We start from the raw sequence: 18366 nt of genomic DNA, 5'->3' as shown, positions 1-18366 counted from the left end.
AGGCAGTTACACATCATCGCAAAACAGTTAATTTTCACTGTGCTTAAAGCCAAACTCTAGGCAGAGAGCCTTCAGTAATTTCTAAGTTAAAAAAAAAAAACAAAAACAGAAAAAAAAAAAAAACTAAAAAACTACCTCTTCTGAGGTTTATCCCACCTCTGGATTGCTGCTCTTTTGTTCACACTAGATAGTACAGTTTTCCCTGTACTTCCAAGCCAGTGTTGCCCATCTGTTCATTCTCAGAATGAAAGGCATTCTGTGAGTTGACAAGGGGAGAGGATAGGGTGAATGAACATCAGTAACAGTGAGCCGTAGCTCTCCCTCAAATTTATTTTTTTCGAGTAAGGACAGTGAAAGCTATACTATCCATACATGAACAAAAAGTAGGATTTTTACTGTAAAGAGGAGCGATCTGGATGTAGGATAAACTTCAGTAGTTTCATTTTCAAAGAAAAATAAACTGTTGACGTTTTTGGAAAAGTCAAACAAAAGATCAGATAAGAACTGGCTACCTTGTAACAACATGAGAAAAAGCAGCAATAATACATTCTTACCTTTTACCAATGTATGCTTATCAGTTGGAGATGATCTAGCAAGAACACGAAGCTTGGGCCAAATTTTATCTATTCGTTCTTGTTCAATCTGTCAAATGAAAACAGCATTAGGAGATTTGTACAAAACAACAAGAAGAAAACGAGGAAAGAAAGGCTATTTACTTCTCCTTTTTCATTTCGTATTCGTCTATTGAATTCTTTGCCTTCTACACAAAGGAAGTCCTCCCCAGGGTGAAGAATTCCACATTTTGTGGCAATAGCACGAGCGGTGTTAATGTTGTCCCCTGTCACCATTCGGACTGTAATACCAGCTCGTTGACATTTTCTTATTGCTTCTGGCACCTTGGATACAGAGGATAAAACAACCCATACTCAAGTACATAATATAAACAAGCATAAACTGTCAAGCACCTAAAGTATCATCACATAAGCCCAAGCATAGCTCTTCATACCTTTGGGTGGAATACCATTAAAATATTTCTGTAAATTCTAGTCAAGCACCTGCATTCAACATTGAACTGCAAACTTCAAATTGGACAAGAGGCAAATTTACAAGCAAAGTTCATTTAGTTCTGTTGAGCATGTTGATTTAGTTTTGACAAGATCCTGTGGCCCACACTACTTTTTAAATTCCTCTGGAAACTCAACATTAGGATATCTTAACCCATTGGCAAAGCCGTGACCATGACAGACACTGCCTGACTTTTAGACAATTCTAGAACAAGCTAAAACACTGCTACAAAAAAAAAAAAAAAAAAAACTTAGCCTAACAGATGAATCATTTAAAATTAGAAAATGTAATATTTTGTTCAGTTTGGACTACTATATCATTTATATTTATAAATTACTTTTAATTTATAAGTACCGTATTTATCGGTGTATAACACGCACAGGCGTATAACACGCACATTCATTTTAAGAGGGAAGTTTCAGGAAAAAAAACAAATTTTAAATAAGGAACTTTGAAGCAAAATAAGGGTCAGTGCCCATCTGCAGCCTCACCATTACCATCAGTGCAGCCTGATCGATGCCCATCTGCAGCCTAGAGGGGACAGGGAGGGGGGCAGGATGAGCGCAGACAGATTACATACAGTGAGAATCTCCTATGATAGACAGAACAGTGGTCCAATGGCGGCCCAGGAGACTGGACTTCCTATTACAGAGGGCACCAAGTAAACAGGAGTTTCTCACTGTATGTAATCTGATGGCGCTCGTCCCGCCCCCTTCCCTGTCCCCTCTGAGGCAGTTAAAATTGAAGTATTGGTGTATAACACACACACGCTATTTGCACCCAATTTTCATGGTGAAAAAGTGAGTGTTACACGCCAATAAATACAGTACTTTCAGACCAAGTTTTACTGCAGCCAAAATATTTCTGCTCTAGAATGCAAAAAGTTAAATTGTCAGATTTTTTTTTTTTTTTTGAGTCTGACTTTAAGTCAACGGTTCTAAGCCTTTCAGCTTATGCTAAAAAAGGGTTTTTTGTTCTCACTGGAGAGGAGATTTCCCATGAATTTATATCCTGACAAGTTGCTGGGTACGCTCCCCAAATGGTATACAGTGCAATAAAAACGAATCCTAAATCTAGTTTTGGCTGGAGTTGAGCTGCAACGCCCAGGGCTTTTTTATTCTACAGTGACTACAGACCTGAAGATTTAAGATAGTGCTCAAATCTATATTCTAAAATGTAAATGAATTGTTTATTTTCAACACCTTTATTTCATTGCCAAGCACATCTACTTAGAATCATTTTCAAATACATTGCTTTATTTTTTTGTTTAAACTAACCTCTGGTCTTACTGGGTCTTCAATGCCTACAACAGCAATACAGGTGAGCCCAGTAAGGATATCATTTTCATTTTCCCAGTCAGGCTCATGTTCCTCAGCAGGAAAGTCTCTATAAGCCATACATATGGTTCTCAGGCCCTCAGATGCCATTGGTTCAATCACTCTTTTAGCCATATCATCCCTATCCCTTGGTCTGAAAATTTTGGCTTCACCATCAGCACAAAGAATTTTGAAGCACCTGCAAAAAGAAAATGCAAAATAAGCAGAAACACCACCATAAATATATAAGAATAAAAGCAAATCAGTCTAAGGCCCGGTTCACACTGATCCGAACCTGATGCAATCTGAAAGGAATAGATTCACAGGTCATCTAAAAATACATGGTTTTCTATGAAGGTCGTTCACATCGATGAGGTACAATTGTGATCCAGTTTAAAAAACAAAAACAAAAAGGGTCCTGTGGGAGTTTAGTGCAGGTGCGGTGCAAATTTAATCTCCAGCTATGCCCAGTCCCCTCAAAAATCACATTAAATTTGCATCTGTCAAAACACAAATCACACTAAAATGACATCAATTCGGACCGCATCAGTGTGAACCAAGCCTAAAGAAACCCTATGCTATAAAATAAATAAAAAGCCAGAAAAATGCTGCATGAAAAACCTTCATAACAGCGTTTTTGTGCCATCTTTTAGCTGCAGTTAGGAGCTTTCACCTTTTTTTTCTGCTGGCAGATTGCTCCCAAAAAAAAAAAAAAAAAAAAAAGTCTGCTGCTAGAAACTGCAGCGTCAAAAACGCTTCTACACTAAAATAGTGTGCATGGACACATAGGATAACACCATTTGCTTCTAGAAGAAAAAAAAAAATAAAAAAAGCTCAAAAGTTTTTTTTTTTTTTTTTTTAAGATAGTGTGCATGGAGTCTTAGTATAAAGAAAGCAACCCCTGAAATACAAATATTCTTACGGTCACAACAATTAGAAGGAAGTGGTGTACAGGCCCTTGTTTTGTATGACTTCAGCACATCTGCGGCCACAGGATATCTCTAGTCTCACAAGGCTCTGGTGTGATTTTGTTCCAGTCACTTCCACAGTTCGGTGACAGTTGGTTTCTTGGCCATAACTTTGTTGCCAAGGATTTTCCAGAGATTTTCTATCAAGTTTAGATCAGGACTCTGAGCTAGCCATTTCATTTGAATGCTTTCAGCTTCAAGAAACTGCTTTACCCATTTTGGGTTCAGTCTTTCCCCAGTTTGACAAAGATAATGTTTCCCATTGGACCCAAATAAATTAACTTGCTTTCATCACTAAAGTGAACTTTGGACCAGTTCTCCTCTGTCTACACATGCTCCTCAGCAAAGGTTTGTCTAGCCTTTTGATTCTGCTAATGAGAGGTTTGGTCACTGCAGAGTGGGCTTTCAGTCCAAATTCTCTTAAACAGCGAGACATTGTATGATGAGACAGATCCTTACTCTGTTCAATCGTAGCTGCAGAGTTTAAACTTTTGCCCATTGAATTTTCCACGTTATCCTGTCCTCTTGTATTTGTCTTTCGTGGACAACCAGCCTTCTTGGGGGACTTGAATGAGTTTGTGATGTTGTAAAGATGCAATATTCTAGAAATCACAGATTTGTAATGACAAACTTCCCTTGCTATGGCTGAAAGGGACATCCCTTCATCTGCCAGGGGGATTCAGTCACTTTAGAACAGCTCATCATCTTGCAAAGTCAGTGAAAACTGAAAAGTTAGGCTGCCGGTTAAATAGGGTTTATCAAATAAAAAAAAAAAAAAAAAAAAAATAGTACAAGGTGCCAGATTAACACCAATAACTGGGAGGTATCTGAAAGTGTTCTCTAATTTTGATCAATGTTTTTTCAAATCTCATTGAAGTTTTTTATTCTGTGCTTTAAAATATATAACTCATGAAATATGCTTAACAAAACTGCTCTTATACTCCTGTTTAGAACAATTCAAACCTTGAAAATTAGGAAATTGTATGTTCTATAATTTTGATCTCCAGTGTATATACCTATAATATTAATCTGATTAGTGATGCGATACTCCTACTTACAATTAGGTAACTTGTCAGGAGGTTAGAAACATGCAGTAAAATATGCTTCACCTGTCACATATTACACTCTTACAAACTCATGTGAAAAGATTAAATGCGGACCCAACACCCTCCCCCAGATTTCCCAACAGCATGCATCTCAGTGGAACTTTTCTTGTAAGGTGTAAGTTTCATTTCTTCTGGTCCAGAGGTTGTATATACGCTCACCAGCCACTTTTTAGGTACATCTGTTAAATTGCCAATGGCAGCAACTGCATGCATTTAGGCATCTAGAGGTGGTGAAGAGGACTTGAAGTTCAAACCGAGCATCAGAATGGTGAAGAAAGGGGATTTAAAGGACTTTGAACATGGCATGGTTGTTGGTGCTAGATGGGCTGGTTTGTGCATTTCAAAAACTGATCTACTGGGATTTTCACGCAGAACCACATTTAGGGTTTACAGAGCATGGTCCAAAAAAGAATATCCAGTGAGCGGCAGTTGTGTGGACGAAGATCCCTTGTTGATGTCAGAGGAGAATGGGCAGACAGTAGCTCAAACGACCACTCGTTACAAACAAGATATGCAGAATACCACTTTTACATGCACAACCCATCGAATCTTGAAGCAGATGGGCAACAGCAGCAGAAGACCACACTGGGTGCCACTCTTGTCAGCTAACAGGAAACACAGGATACAAATTGCTACGACCGGGAGATTCAAGCAGCCTACAATAGAGACATATCCCAGTCCTTGACAGATAAGGAAGAACTCAAAGATTTAAACAACAAGACATTTTTAAACATCTTAATAGGAAATGGGATGTGTCTTTTCTTGAAAAACATATAAAGAACAAAAATTATTCCAAGAGGTCTACGGGACAAAGTAGTCCCCGCAGAACACCTCCACAATGAGGGATTCCTCACAAAATGGAAGAATCTGTGTTAACCATGGAGTGGCATTGATGGAACGCATTGTGGAAGAGGAAAAAAACACAGATGGAGGATTGGCTAATCAGAAGTACGTACAAAGGGTTTGGAACCCTTTAAAGAATCAGAGGACTTGAAGTATAATGAGATCCTGAAGAAAAAAAAAAAAAAAAAAAAGAAGAATAGAGCGTGTTCAATGTAATTTAAAGTTTACAAAACAATCCAAATTTAAGAGAGACCTAAACGACTGGGAAACCAAGGAGATCTTTAATTTGACCACGGCCGATATTGGGCCATTAAGAAATCAGCATTGGCCGATTATGCAAATTCTGACTGCACCGTGCCCCGTCGACCCACAAGCGTTCCTCCTCCCTTCCCCACACTCCATTGGCAGAGTGCCGCTTGACAGAGTCGTTGAGTGTGTGAAACTGACATACGTAACTGAATGCAGAGAGCCTGTCAAAATTCAGCATTGATGTCGGGGGTGGGCAGGACCCAGCAGCTATGAAATACAAGCCTATTTGATGGTATCTGGGCAGGCAGCTACGTGTATGTGGCCCTGCCCCCTTTCTTAGGCAGCCCCATCATTGGCTGCTGGGTCCCGCCCACCCCCGACATCACCACTGAATTTTGACAGCTGGTCTCTCTCTGCATTCAGTTACATGTGTCAGTTTCACACAGTTGCACAATCGGCTCAGTGTGAAACCTGCCAGTGCCAACTGCCCAAAAAACAAAAAAAACAAAACAAAAACAAAACCAGCATCATATAATCGTCCGCCCCCATTTCTAAATATTGGCATCAGCCAGAGAAAAACCCATATCGGTCAACCTCTACACGAGACAGGGGCGGAGCAGATCGAGGAGAAGAGGACACAGGTCGACATCTTGCTCTGGTGGAGATAGATCACAAAGTGAAACAGAGGAGGAATCAAGTCAAAAGATGGTGTCTTTTTTTTAGTGTCAGAAGGGGCAGAAAGCCCCTAAGGAAACTCGAGAGGAGTCCGAGCCACAAAGGAAAGGGGGAAATGGACAGACAGAGGAAGCACAGACAGGAGAACACAAGCTCAAAAATTTTTTCTGATGAGAGAGTAACTTCAGAAGACAGGAAAGTAACCTGTCAAATTTCCCATTAATGCCAAAACATATACAACTTCTACAAAAAGGGAATGTCCTTCTCTCCTATGGCTAATCGAGATGAATTCATGGTGTACAAATAATGTATAATCAAAAAGAAGAACCTCAGAATATTCAAATAAAAGATGATGCACAGGCCCTGGAAACCCTAATTTAATTAGAGAATGAAGGGGAGGAAACTACTGATACCATGTCGAGGAGGAGAGCAGACTTAAAAATAAAATCCTTTAAGATGCCACAATATCGAAAAAATAAATGGCTGAGCCTGTTCCTTGACATGGTACAGATGGATCTAAAAAGTATAGATTGGAATAAAGGTACCCCCGATAATTTGACAGCAGATGAACGAGAAGCATTAATGGACCTAAAAGAAGCTAAACACGAATAATTAAAAAGGAATGAAAGGGGGGGGGGGGGGGTAGATGTGGTACTACTAAACAAAAATGATTATGAGGAAGTAAGGAAACAGTTGGGTGATAAAACAGACAGTTGAAGGATAACCCATTTCCCATGTCTGTTAAATATCTTAATGAAAAACGGTCAATGGCACGAGATGAAGGTCTATTGTCAATTCATGAATTTAACTATTTAAAAAGTAACAGACTTTAATGTCATACCCAAAATCCATAAATGTTTGGATAAACCACCTGGAAGACCTATAGTCTCAGCAATACAGGGCCCTTTAGAGAGATTAGGAAGGTACCTATACATCCTTTTGAAGGAAATGGTAGTTCAACTGAAGTCATATGTACAGGACACTCGTGACATTTTACAGAAAATCAGTTGAAAATAGAGAGAGACAACTGGCAAGAATAGATGTAGAGTCTTTGTATATACGATGAGCCCACATGATTGTGGATTGCAAGCAGTGCATTTTTTTTCTGGAGCACCATTACCCTGGGTCCACAAAAGGAATTTTCGCTTGAATTGCTAACCTTTGCTCTGGAGAATAATTACTTTCAATTTACAAGTGGTTACTTTCAACAAGTGAGGGGGACTTCGATGGAGGCACGTGGGCACCAGCCTACATGCCTGCCTCCACCTTGGAATGTGGGAAGAACATGAAGAATTTACTTTGATGTAGCGTGGCCATGTACGTGCTTGGCTAAGGTACATTAACAATGTGCTAGTGTTATGGGAGGGTGATGTTGAGGAATTACATTCGTTTAACCACTTCCGCCCCGGAAGATTTGGCTGCTCAATGACCAGGCCATTTTTTGCGATACGGCACTGTGTCGCTTTAACTGAGAATTGCACGGTCGTGAGATGTTGTACCCAAACAAAATTGACATCTTTTTTCCCCCACAAATAGAGCTTTCTTTAGAGCTGGTCCAGAATTGACCAGCTCTATTTTCCCCACAAATCGAGCTGGTCCGGAAGTGGTTAAAGAGACAGTAAATACAATTGACTGAAACATCCGACTTGCATACACTTGACAAGACACAGATACTTTTTCTGGATTTGTTGATCTCTAAAGACGGGGACATTCTGGCCACATGTACCTTCCGAAAGGAGACGGCAGTGGATAACTATTATGTGCCGATAGTCATCACCCCAAATGGCTAAAAAAACGGAATTCCAGGGGCCAATTTTTATGTATTAAAACATAATCGTACCAGACAGAAAGACTTCAAAAATGAAGAAAAAAAAAAAAAAAAAAGAGGAGGAGTTGTACATCAGATTTAGGGAACATGGCTATTCCCATAGGCAATTACGAAGGGCAAAACAAAGCAGCAGGCTACAAAAGAGATGAGCTACTTCAGAGCAAAAAGACAACAGAGAAGGATGGATTTAATGATAAGGTCCGCCTTATCACCAAGTTTGGTGCCCAATGGAATAAAGTTTGTGAAGTACTACAAAAAACACTGGGCATTACTGGTCAACAACCCCGATTATAGCTCAATATGTCGGAAGTACCCCAAAGATGGTGGCACACAGGGCATGCAACCTGGGTAATTTGCTGATCAGAATTTGTTAGATCAATTGAACGCTATTGGTTAACAATGTACATAAGAGTCAATGTACATAACAGTCACCTGTCCATGTTAAAAATCCTATGTTGGCAAAAACCGAAAGACCACTACGAGTAAGGATCGGTGAGCACATAAACTAAATGAAAGAAAAAGAACCAAAAAAAAAAAACCCCCATCAAAGCATTTCAAGGCAATACATGGGTGTAAAATTAATTGCATGAAGATAAAAAGGAATCTATGCCCTCAAGTTACCACCCAGAAGAGGAGACAGAGTTCTCCTCAAAAAAGAACAAAGTGGTGGATATACAAACTTGGTGTTCTTGCACCTCAGTGGTTGAATACATAACTCAATTGCCAAGTATTTCTGGAAGAATAAATATCTAACCAGATAACGGATGATGAGAAATGAAGGCTAACATTAATCTCCCATCTAATCAGATCTGTATTTTTATTTATTTCCATTATTACTTTTTATTTGTATTTTAAGCTCTATTGGTGGCAAATGAAATACACGAGAAAAGGAGGAAATTAATCTCCAATGAATAAGGGAATCTAAAATGATCCACTTTTGACATCAACTTCATTACAGCAATGCAGCCAACGTCTCTATTTTAAGACAGCGATGTCACTTTAAGACAAAATCTAGGACAGCCCTCCCCTAGGCCAAGCTGGGTATTTAAGGCGAAGGGGAGGTGAGAAAAGTCATCCTGACGAAGCTACGCATGACACAGTGAAACGCATTGACGTCCAGCGGGAGATCAGATAACCTCTAATTTGAGGTGGAAGATGCAAGGACATTCAAAGAACGGCGGTAATCCTTGGGCTAGGTAAGCACAGCAAGCTCTGTGTATTCCTTGATTATATAAATAGACTGACATCCTCATTGCTTTCTACAATGATCTAAGATTATTCCAAGCAGCACAATATCCCTGAATATACTATCTATATGTTACTAATCCCCGCTCAATTTCTCTTTGGATAAGGGAATATTCAGCCAGGATTTTCAACACTTTCTGTTGCTTGACTGCTGATTTTTTCATAGGGACCCTACAAGCGTATTGGAACTGTGTATGCTCCTAATTACTGGCATTATATATTTTTCCAAATGATCTAGGGGGTATTTAGGTTGTCTTGTGGCACATGTAAGCTGCACACTTGGAATTGACAACTTTTGTGAGGTACCGCATAAGATACGTGCATTCGGAGGGATATCCGGGCGATCTCATTATGACATTGTTTTACTGTAGTGGAGGGAAATTGTCAGCACCTTGTGTTTTGATTTTTGATATTTATCATAATACCATCTATTGAATAAAGTATATATTTTTACAATAGGCAATCAAGTCCAGTTTTCTGCCATATTAACTGCTTGGTTGTCCACAGGGGACATTCTGTTTCCATCATGTGGTGACCCACCTTCTCTTCTTTTTCCCATATATGCATAGTTACAAGGCAGTAAATCTTAAGATGTTTGGACATGGGATGTGAATTATAACTACAATAATAGTATCCCAATGCCTTTTGTTATATACAATTCGCACAGGCTCGCCAAAATTGAATAGAAGATTGGAAAAATGTTGCCTGGTCTGATAACTGGTTTTCAGCTGCAACATTTAGATAGTAGGGTCAGAATTTGGCATAAACATGAAAGCATGGATCAATCCAGACTTGTATCAGTGTTTTGTGGGGGATATTTTCTTGCCATAGTTTGGGACCCTTAGTACCTATCGAGCAGCATTTAAACGCCGCGGCATGCCTGAGTTGTTTGTTGCTGACCATATCCATCGCTTTATGACTATAGTGTACCCATCTTCTGATGGCTACTTCCAGCAAGATAATGCGCCATGTCGCCAAGCTCAAATCAGCTCAAACTGGCCTCTTGAATATGACAATAAGTTCACTGTACTTCAATGGCTTCCACAGTCACCAGATCTCAAACCAACAGAGCACCTTTGGGATGTGGTAGATCGGGAGATTTGCATCATGGATGTGCAGCCGACAAACCTGCAGCACCTGCGTGATGCCATCATGTCAATACGGACCAAAATCTGAGGAACGTTTCAAATACATTGCTGAATCTATGCCACAAAGAGCCAAGGCCATTCTGAAGGCAAGAGAGGGTCCAACCCAGTACTAGCAAGGTGTACCTAATAAAGTGGCCAGTGAACAGTGCATCCGGAAAGTATTCACAGCGCTTTTTCCACCTGTTGTGTTACAGCCTTATTCCAAAATGGATTAAATTAAATTATTTCCCGCAAAAATTCTACAAACAAAGGGGTGGATTTACTAAGGGCCCTTTCACACTGGGGCGGTTTGCAGGCGCTATTGCACTAATAGCGCCTGCAAACCGACCCGAAACAGCCGCTACTGTCTCTCCAGTGTGAAAGCCCCGAGGGCTTTCACACTGGAGCGGTGCGCTAGCAGGATGGGAAAAAAAAAAGTCCTGCTAGCAGCATCTTCGGAGTGGTAAAGAAGCGGAGTATACACCGCTCCTGCCCACTGAAATCAATGGGACAGCGCTGCTATACCGTCGGCAAAGCGCCTCTGCAGAGGCACTTTGCGGTGGTTTTTAACCCTTTCTCGGCCGCTAGCGGGGGTAAAACCGCCCCGCTAGCGGCCGAATACCGACGGTAAAGCACCGCTTACAACAGCGGCGCTTTACCGCCGACGCCGCCCCCGCGTGAAAGGGGCCTAAAGCTGGAGAGTGCAGAATCAGGCTCACTTAGAAACCAATCTGCATAGAAACCAATCAGCTTCCAGGTTTTATTGGCAAAGCTTAGGTGAACAAGCTGAGGTTAGAAGCTGATTGGCTATCATGCACAGCTGCAGCAGATACTGAGTGCACCAGTTTTAGTAAATCTACCTCATAATGACAACATGAAAGAAGCTTTTTTGAAATCTTTGCAAATGTATTAATGCATTTTTTTTCAGCTATTAAGTCTGGAAACTGTCCCTAGAATGATTGTCTTACTAGATCACATTTGAAATTTGAAGCCAACAAGCTAATACGCATGCTACAAGCTCTAGACTGTGGGTGTAGAAGAAATCAAATTTGGAAAGATTATACTTCCCAATCAACAAATGCATGAAGCTGTTAACTTTCTTAAATCAACATAATATGTATGCCAAATGGACAAAAGGATAGCTGGCATTGCCACTATAAATAACATTTGTTTTGTACTGTACAAATGGAAAAAAATACAAACTTGTTAAATTACCCTTAAAAGCAGTAAAGCAGGAATCTCCAGTTTATTTCTAGAGAGCCTTGGGGGATGCCATGTACTGGGAGCCATTTAAAAAAAAAAAAAAAAAAAAAAAAAAATGTAACTCCAGAAAATTCTTCAAAGCCGACATGTACACTGTCTATATTAACCACTTAAAGACTGTCCACTATATATATATATATATATATATATATATATATATATATATATATATATATATATATATATATATATATATATATATATATATATATATATATATATAGCGGTAGGGCAGCTCTATTGCATGAAACAACGTACCTGTACGTTCTTTCATGCAATAGATATATTATGCACAATAACATGGTGTGAGTGGATTTCTGCCAGTCACAGGCCACTCCAGCCTGTTTTAGAATAACGGAGGTGAAGCCGCCAATCAAGATGTAAAATCCCACTCCCCACTGTGTTTAGCTGGTTAGTGGGCATGGAGAAGGAGGGAGGAGTGATGAGTGGGCTGTCATTTATCACTGTGTATACACCGACATGTGTGACTCTATAGTAACATGGGCTGCCCAGAACCCTGCGCAACAAATGTGGAAGGAGAGGGATCGGAGGGAAAAAGCATAAACCAGGGAGTATTGGCTCCATGGAACTATCAGAGCATCTGCTCCAATTTCCAGAGGATCTCTTGTTCGAGACACAAACTGCTGTAGCTTGTTGAACCCGGATGCCAGTAGGTTGACTTCTGGCCATCCCAAACGTTGGCAAATTTCCTGGAACACCTCTGAGTATAGGGACCATTCCCCGGGCAGATCTGCTGATGGCCAAGATAATCTGCCTTCCAGTTCTCTACTCCCAGGATATGGACTGCCGATATCATTGGCACCATATGTCCCTCTGCCCAGGCTAGTATGTAGTTCACCTCCTTCAGGGTTGAAAAACTCCTGGTACTGCCTTGGTGGTTTATGTAGGCCACTGCCATGGCATTGTCGGACTGAACCCTGATGAGGCAGTCCTGAAGCTCCACAGTCCAGGACTGCAGGGCCAGACGTACTGCCCGTAATTCTAGGACGTTCATGGGCAGGGTCTGCTCTGTGACTATTTCCCCTGAGCTGTGAGCCCTTCTAGGGTCGCTCCCCAGCCTGAGAGACTGGCATCTGTAGTCAGTACTCTCCAAGTTACTGGGGGAGAAAGGATTTTCGCTTTCGCAGGTTCTGATCCTGCAACCACCAGTTTAGGCTTAAGCATGCCCCAGGAGATAAGCAATTCCAGGGCTTTTCTTCCTCTGTTCTAAGCCAACAAGATGTCTTGTTGTAAAGGCCTGGAATGGAATTGGGCATAGGGCACTGCCTTGAAGGAGGATACCATCCTCCCTAGAAGACTCATACAGAGCTAAATGAAGGGTTGTCTGGTGCCCCTTATCTGATGCACAAATCCTTACGGGTTATCCTTAAGAATAGATCCTTAAGAATACTCTTGCTTGGACCATGTTCAGAATCAGACCTAAATATCTTAGACTTTGAGCTGGTCTCAAGGCTGACTTTTTTCGGTATTTATGACCCAGCCTACGCTTTTCAAATACCTCACTGTGTATATTATGCTCTGTTCTAGAGCCTGTACTGAGTGATCTGAGCAGGAGGTTGTCCAGATACCCGTGCACCAGGATCCCTTGGGCCCTTAAAAGACCCAGTATTGGTGCTAGGACCTTTGTGAACACCCGGGTGAGCTGTAGCAAGCTTGAAGGGTAGAGCCACAAACTGAAAAGGACGTTCCTCTACTGCAAAACATAGGAATCTCTGATGAGGCTCAAAGATAGGACGCATACTTACACATACCTTTAGATCGATGGAGGCCAAAAAGTCTCCCCTCTGGAGTGAGGTTACTACTGAGGGAACAGACTCCTTCGGAAAGGACTGTATCCATAGATACTTGTTCAGGGACTTTAGGTCCAAAATGGGCCTTGTGTCCCCCATTTGGTTTCTGAACTGTAAACAGGTTTGAGTAAAACCCTGTGCCCCTTTCCAATATAGGAACCTCTACAATCACTCCTTGATGCACTAGATGATGTAGTGCCTGAAGCAACAAGTTTTTTGGAGGATCAGAGGGAATGCTTGGTCTTAGAAACCTGAGGGGGAACGCCCCGTAACTCCAACTTGTAACCACAAGATAATTGAGGTGAGCCACTCGTCCTGAATAATTGTTTTCCAAATGTCCGCAAAGTGCAGCAGCCTTCCCCCCACCCGATGGAGTGGGGGCGTCCTCTCAAAAGGAGGGCTTGGTGCTGGGTTTAGAAGAATTTTGGACCCAGGGCCTTTTCTGGCCCCGGCCTTGCCCCCGGCCCTAGCACCCTGTTGGCGGCTGAACCGCCCTGACGCTGATACATTTGAGGAAGCAGTCCCTGGGTTTTTAAATGAGGGACGTTTGGCACTTTTCTTCACAGGAAGTAGAGAACTCTTCCCTCCGGAAAGCTTTTGGATATATTTGTTCAAGTGATCACCGAATAAACATTCCCCATGAAACAAGAAACCTGCCAATAACTCTTTACAAGGAAGCTCGGCTGACCAGTTCTTAAGCTATGAAAGTCTGCGTATATGTACAGACAATAGAGCCAGATGGGAAACCTGCTGTATTGAATCCTTTAAAGCATCAACAGCAAAACACAGCACTTGAGGAATATCAGTCTTACTTTCAAGCAGATCATCCTCCTGGTTAGGCCTATCCAACCGTTTGACTTGATCCTCTACGGACTGGCAAATACCAATTGATGCAACAGCCGGCTGAATAGCTGAACTGGCCAAAGAAAAGGAAGCCTTTAACAATAACTCCAATTTCTTGTCAACAGGGTCTTTCAAGCCCTGTGCGTTATCTACCAGACAAATTAAGTTCTTGTTTAAGGAAGAGACTGCTGCATCTACAGCTGGCATGCTCCATTTTTTAACAAACTTTTCATCCACAGGATACAAAGAGGGAAAACTATTTTTTTTTTTTTTTTTTAGGAGGCAAAAAAGTCCTGTCAGGATGTTTCCAATCAGCATACACCGCCTGTTCAAACAGGGGGTGTAGCAGGAAAGTCTGTGCAACCTGAAAAGTCCTCAGAGACCCCAAAGAGGACCAGGGGGGCTCAGTCTCCTCTGCAAGAGGCAACCTAACCACTTCAGCCCCGGAAGAATGTACCCCCTTCCTGACCAGAACACTTTTTGCGATTCGGCACTGCGTCGCTTTAACTGACAATTGCGCGGTCGTGCGATGTGGCTCCCAAACAAAATTGACGTATTTTTTTCCCACAAATAGAGCTTTCTTTTGGTGGTATTTGATCACCTCTGCGGTTTTTATTTTTTGCGCTATAAACAAAAATAGAGCGACAATTTCGGAAAAAAAAACGCATTATTTTTTACTTTTTGCTATAATACATATCCACCAAAAATATATAAAAAAAAATATTTTTTTCCTCAGTTTAGGCCGATACGTATTCTTCTATATATCTTTGGGGGGAAAAAAAAAAAAAATCGCAATAAGCGATTGATCGGTTTGCGCAAAAGTTATAGCGTTTACAAAATAGGGGATAGTTTTATGGCACTTTTATTTATTTATTTTTTAAATGGCGGCGATCAGCGATTTTTATTGTGACTGCGACATTATGGCGGACACATCGGACATTTTTTACACATTTTTGGGACCATTGTCATTTATACAGCAATCAGTGCTATAAAAATGCACCGATTCCTGTGTAAAGGACACTGGCAGTGAAGGGGTTAACCACTAGGTGGCAGTGTAGGGCTTAAGTGTGTCCTAGGGGCGTGTTTCTAACTGTGGGGGGGGGGGGGAGTGGCTATATGTTACACGTCACTGATCTCTGCTCCGATGACAGGGAGCAGAGATCGAGTGACACTGTCACTAGGGAGAATGGGGAGATGCTGTTTACATCAGCATCTCCCCGTTCTTCCTCCCCGTGAGGCGATCGCGGGTATCCCCGCAGTGATAGAGTCCGCGGGACCCGCGACCCGACTCACAGAGCTTGCCGCGGGTGCCCACTGGCCGCCTCTTAAAGGACGTACAGGTATGTGGTTTTGCCTGTACGAGCCCTTCTCCCACCGTATATCTGCGTGAGGTGGTCGGCAAGCGGTTAAAGGCAGAACGAATCATTTCAGTTAGGATCAAAAGCCTCTGCGACTGAGAGGCAGATCTCGACTGGATATCTTCTTGTCCAGATTGCTCGGAAGCAGACTCCTCTGCCGGGCACTCCACTGAATCCTGAGCTTTCAGCTCTTCCCCATCCTCAACCCATCCCTGCTCCAGACTAAGACTAAGGGGAGGGGGATTGTCACACTTCCTGCCACCCTGCGGGATGGAGGCAATCATGCCTGCAATCCTGTGCTCTAACCCGGCTAGGGCTGAGGACAGTTCATCCTTAGTGATAAAAGGGTGAAGCAGTAGCGTTGATTGTAGGCACAATGCCAGATAGGCACAGCGGCTCAAATTGCCCGGGAGCCTCTGGTCTTTCAGGGGATACAACACTAGGGCCACGACTAGGTTCATCAGGAACTACTGATGACATAGGTGTGCCCCTCCCTATGGTGTTAGTCCCACTCCTTTTTGAAAGACATTCAATGCCGCAAACAAAGACTACTTGGGTGTAGTTAAAATGCAGAAGGGAGACCCTTTAATAGGGCTCACCAAGGCCCTGTGTAACAATCCTGCTAAGCACCTTTAGCCTGCCAAGCAACACCTGGTGACTCCCATGACCTGGGTAAGGAAAAATGAACCACTACAAGTGTCTGTTCAGAGCCTGCTCTATGTCCCACAGCTGCCTTCTGGAAGCACCATATGCTTGGCCTGCACAGCTTAAATAAGCTGGGTGTGCGGCGAAACGTTCTATGCGTGTGTGCGCACACGTGTTAGGTCCCAGCGAGCAGGCGTGACTGTACTCACGTATGACGCGAATCTTCATGCGCCCAGATAAAGGCTACAGCGCATGTGCGGCGAAGCCACATGCGCCATGGCCGCCAAACTGCTGAGCCCAGCGGCACTCTTGCGAACGCATGTGCGTCGTGGCGAACCAAGGCAAAATGGCGCACCGTCGTGCGCCATCATACAGGTAAAAAGCAGCCAGACAAGCAAAAAAGGTAAACTTTGCAAATACCCAAAGCTAGCCCATAACTCCCCCATATGGTCACCGCACACAGGTGTCCAGCCTTTAGCTAGCTTGATTGATACAATCGCTGGGACACCCCACAATAATAAATAAAGGGGTTTCACTTACCCATCCAGGCACAGGGCCACTTAGAAGCTAAGGGCCCAATCTTCACGGCAGGTTCCTGTCACTTGGACCTTCAAGGACTGGGTACCCTTTCATGTTTAGGGTCCACTCCCTTGAACCTGTACAGCACCCTGCAGGAAATGCCTTAGCGCTGTAATGTCCAGGATTTCCACTTCGCAGGGTCCAGCGCCCAGATGCCATGTTACAGGCAAAGGATCTTGAGTCTTCTTTGCTAGGGTACCATTTATTTAAGCATAAAAGTATGTGTCAAATGGATCCGATTGGTCAATCCCTTGATTCATTTTTGGAACAGTTTGTGGGACTAGAGACCTGGAGCTAAGAGCTCAAACAAACCGTGCCATCCACCTTGCAGACACTGGTAAACAAATACTTCCTGTATGGGAGGGGAGGGGTTATATAGGCGATAACTGAGCCCCATTCACCTATTGATGGAGTATAACCCCAGCAGGTAATGAATATTAGCCTGACTGTGTCCCATGATGTATGAAAAAGAAAAATAGGTTATGCTATCCACACTAATGCCAGAGCCTCAAGAAATACAAAAAAGTGTTTCCAGGAAAAGGGCAGCTTGTGACACTTCACACGTGCAGAGCTGTGTGCTTGAGCAGCAAATGACAGGACACAAAGATTATGCAGTCAGTCTAATTTAATGTGAACATGTGGGAAACATCTCAAATGCATGATAATCAGACTTCTTTTTACAAATCCAGAAACTTTATAGATGTACAACCATAGACAGCTCCTTTGGCTAGGCAGTGTTTTAACATCAAACCATTCTAGACTTTCCCAAGGCTCAACATGGTGCTCTGCAGATCAAGATTAAAGTGGTTCTAGAGCCTCAGAGGTTTAGGCTTTGAGGCTTAAAGCGATTGTAAATTTTTTTTTTTTTTTTAAATAAAACAGACAGATTATACTTACCTGCCCTGTGCAGTGATTTTGCACAGAGCAGCCTGGATCCTCCTCTTCTCGGGTTCCTGTTGAGTGCCCCCACAGCAAGCAGCTTGCTATGGGGGCACCTGAGCCCAGCTGCAGCTCAGTGTATCCATTCAGACACAAAGCTGTGGTTCGACCCTGCCCCCTATCTCTGCTGATTGGCTGACTTTGACCGACAGCAGAGGGAGCCGATGGCGTCGCTGCTGTGTCTCAGCCAAATCAGTAGGGAGAGTCCAGATTGGCCGAGGGACTCGTGGACATCGTTGGATAGAGATGGGGCTCAGGTAAGTATTAGGGGGGCTGCTACACACACAGGCGGCTTTTTATCTTCATGCATACAATGCATTAGGATAAAAAAACCTTGTGACTTTACAACCCCTTTAATGCATTCTATTCATTAAGGTAAACAACCTTCAGTTCTGCAGGATCCCCCCAGTGCCCCTCTTATTCTTACCTGAGCCCGGTCCAATTCCACAACATGCACAAGAGCTGTGGCTTTCATCACCGTCTCCCCCTCAATGGGCAGAATCATA

At 42.6% G+C, this 18366-nt stretch overlaps 1 protein-coding gene across 5 annotated transcripts in view; it reads right to left on the bottom strand.

The window, feature by feature from the left end:
• Positions 1-18366, bottom strand: part of ATP2B1 (ATPase plasma membrane Ca2+ transporting 1) — a 327368-nt gene that overhangs the window by 91121 nt on the left and 217881 nt on the right. For all 5 annotated transcript variants that reach the window (XM_073620194.1, XM_073620193.1, XM_073620195.1 and 2 more), the window contains 3 exons: positions 2343-2580; positions 717-896; positions 555-642 (listed from right to left, as the gene is read on the bottom strand). In XM_073620194.1, coding sequence (XP_073476295.1) covers positions 555-642; positions 717-896; positions 2343-2580 — 506 coding nt within the window. The remainder of the gene's footprint in view (positions 1-554; positions 643-716; positions 897-2342; positions 2581-18366) is intronic.

This window comes from Aquarana catesbeiana, linkage group LG03 (assembly GCF_042186555.1).
Source record: "Aquarana catesbeiana isolate 2022-GZ linkage group LG03, ASM4218655v1, whole genome shotgun sequence".
NCBI classification, from domain to species: Eukaryota; Metazoa; Chordata; class Amphibia; order Anura; family Ranidae; genus Aquarana; species Aquarana catesbeiana.
Note: the sequence above shows the minus strand (reverse complement) of the source record. Positions and strands in the feature narration are given on the sequence as shown.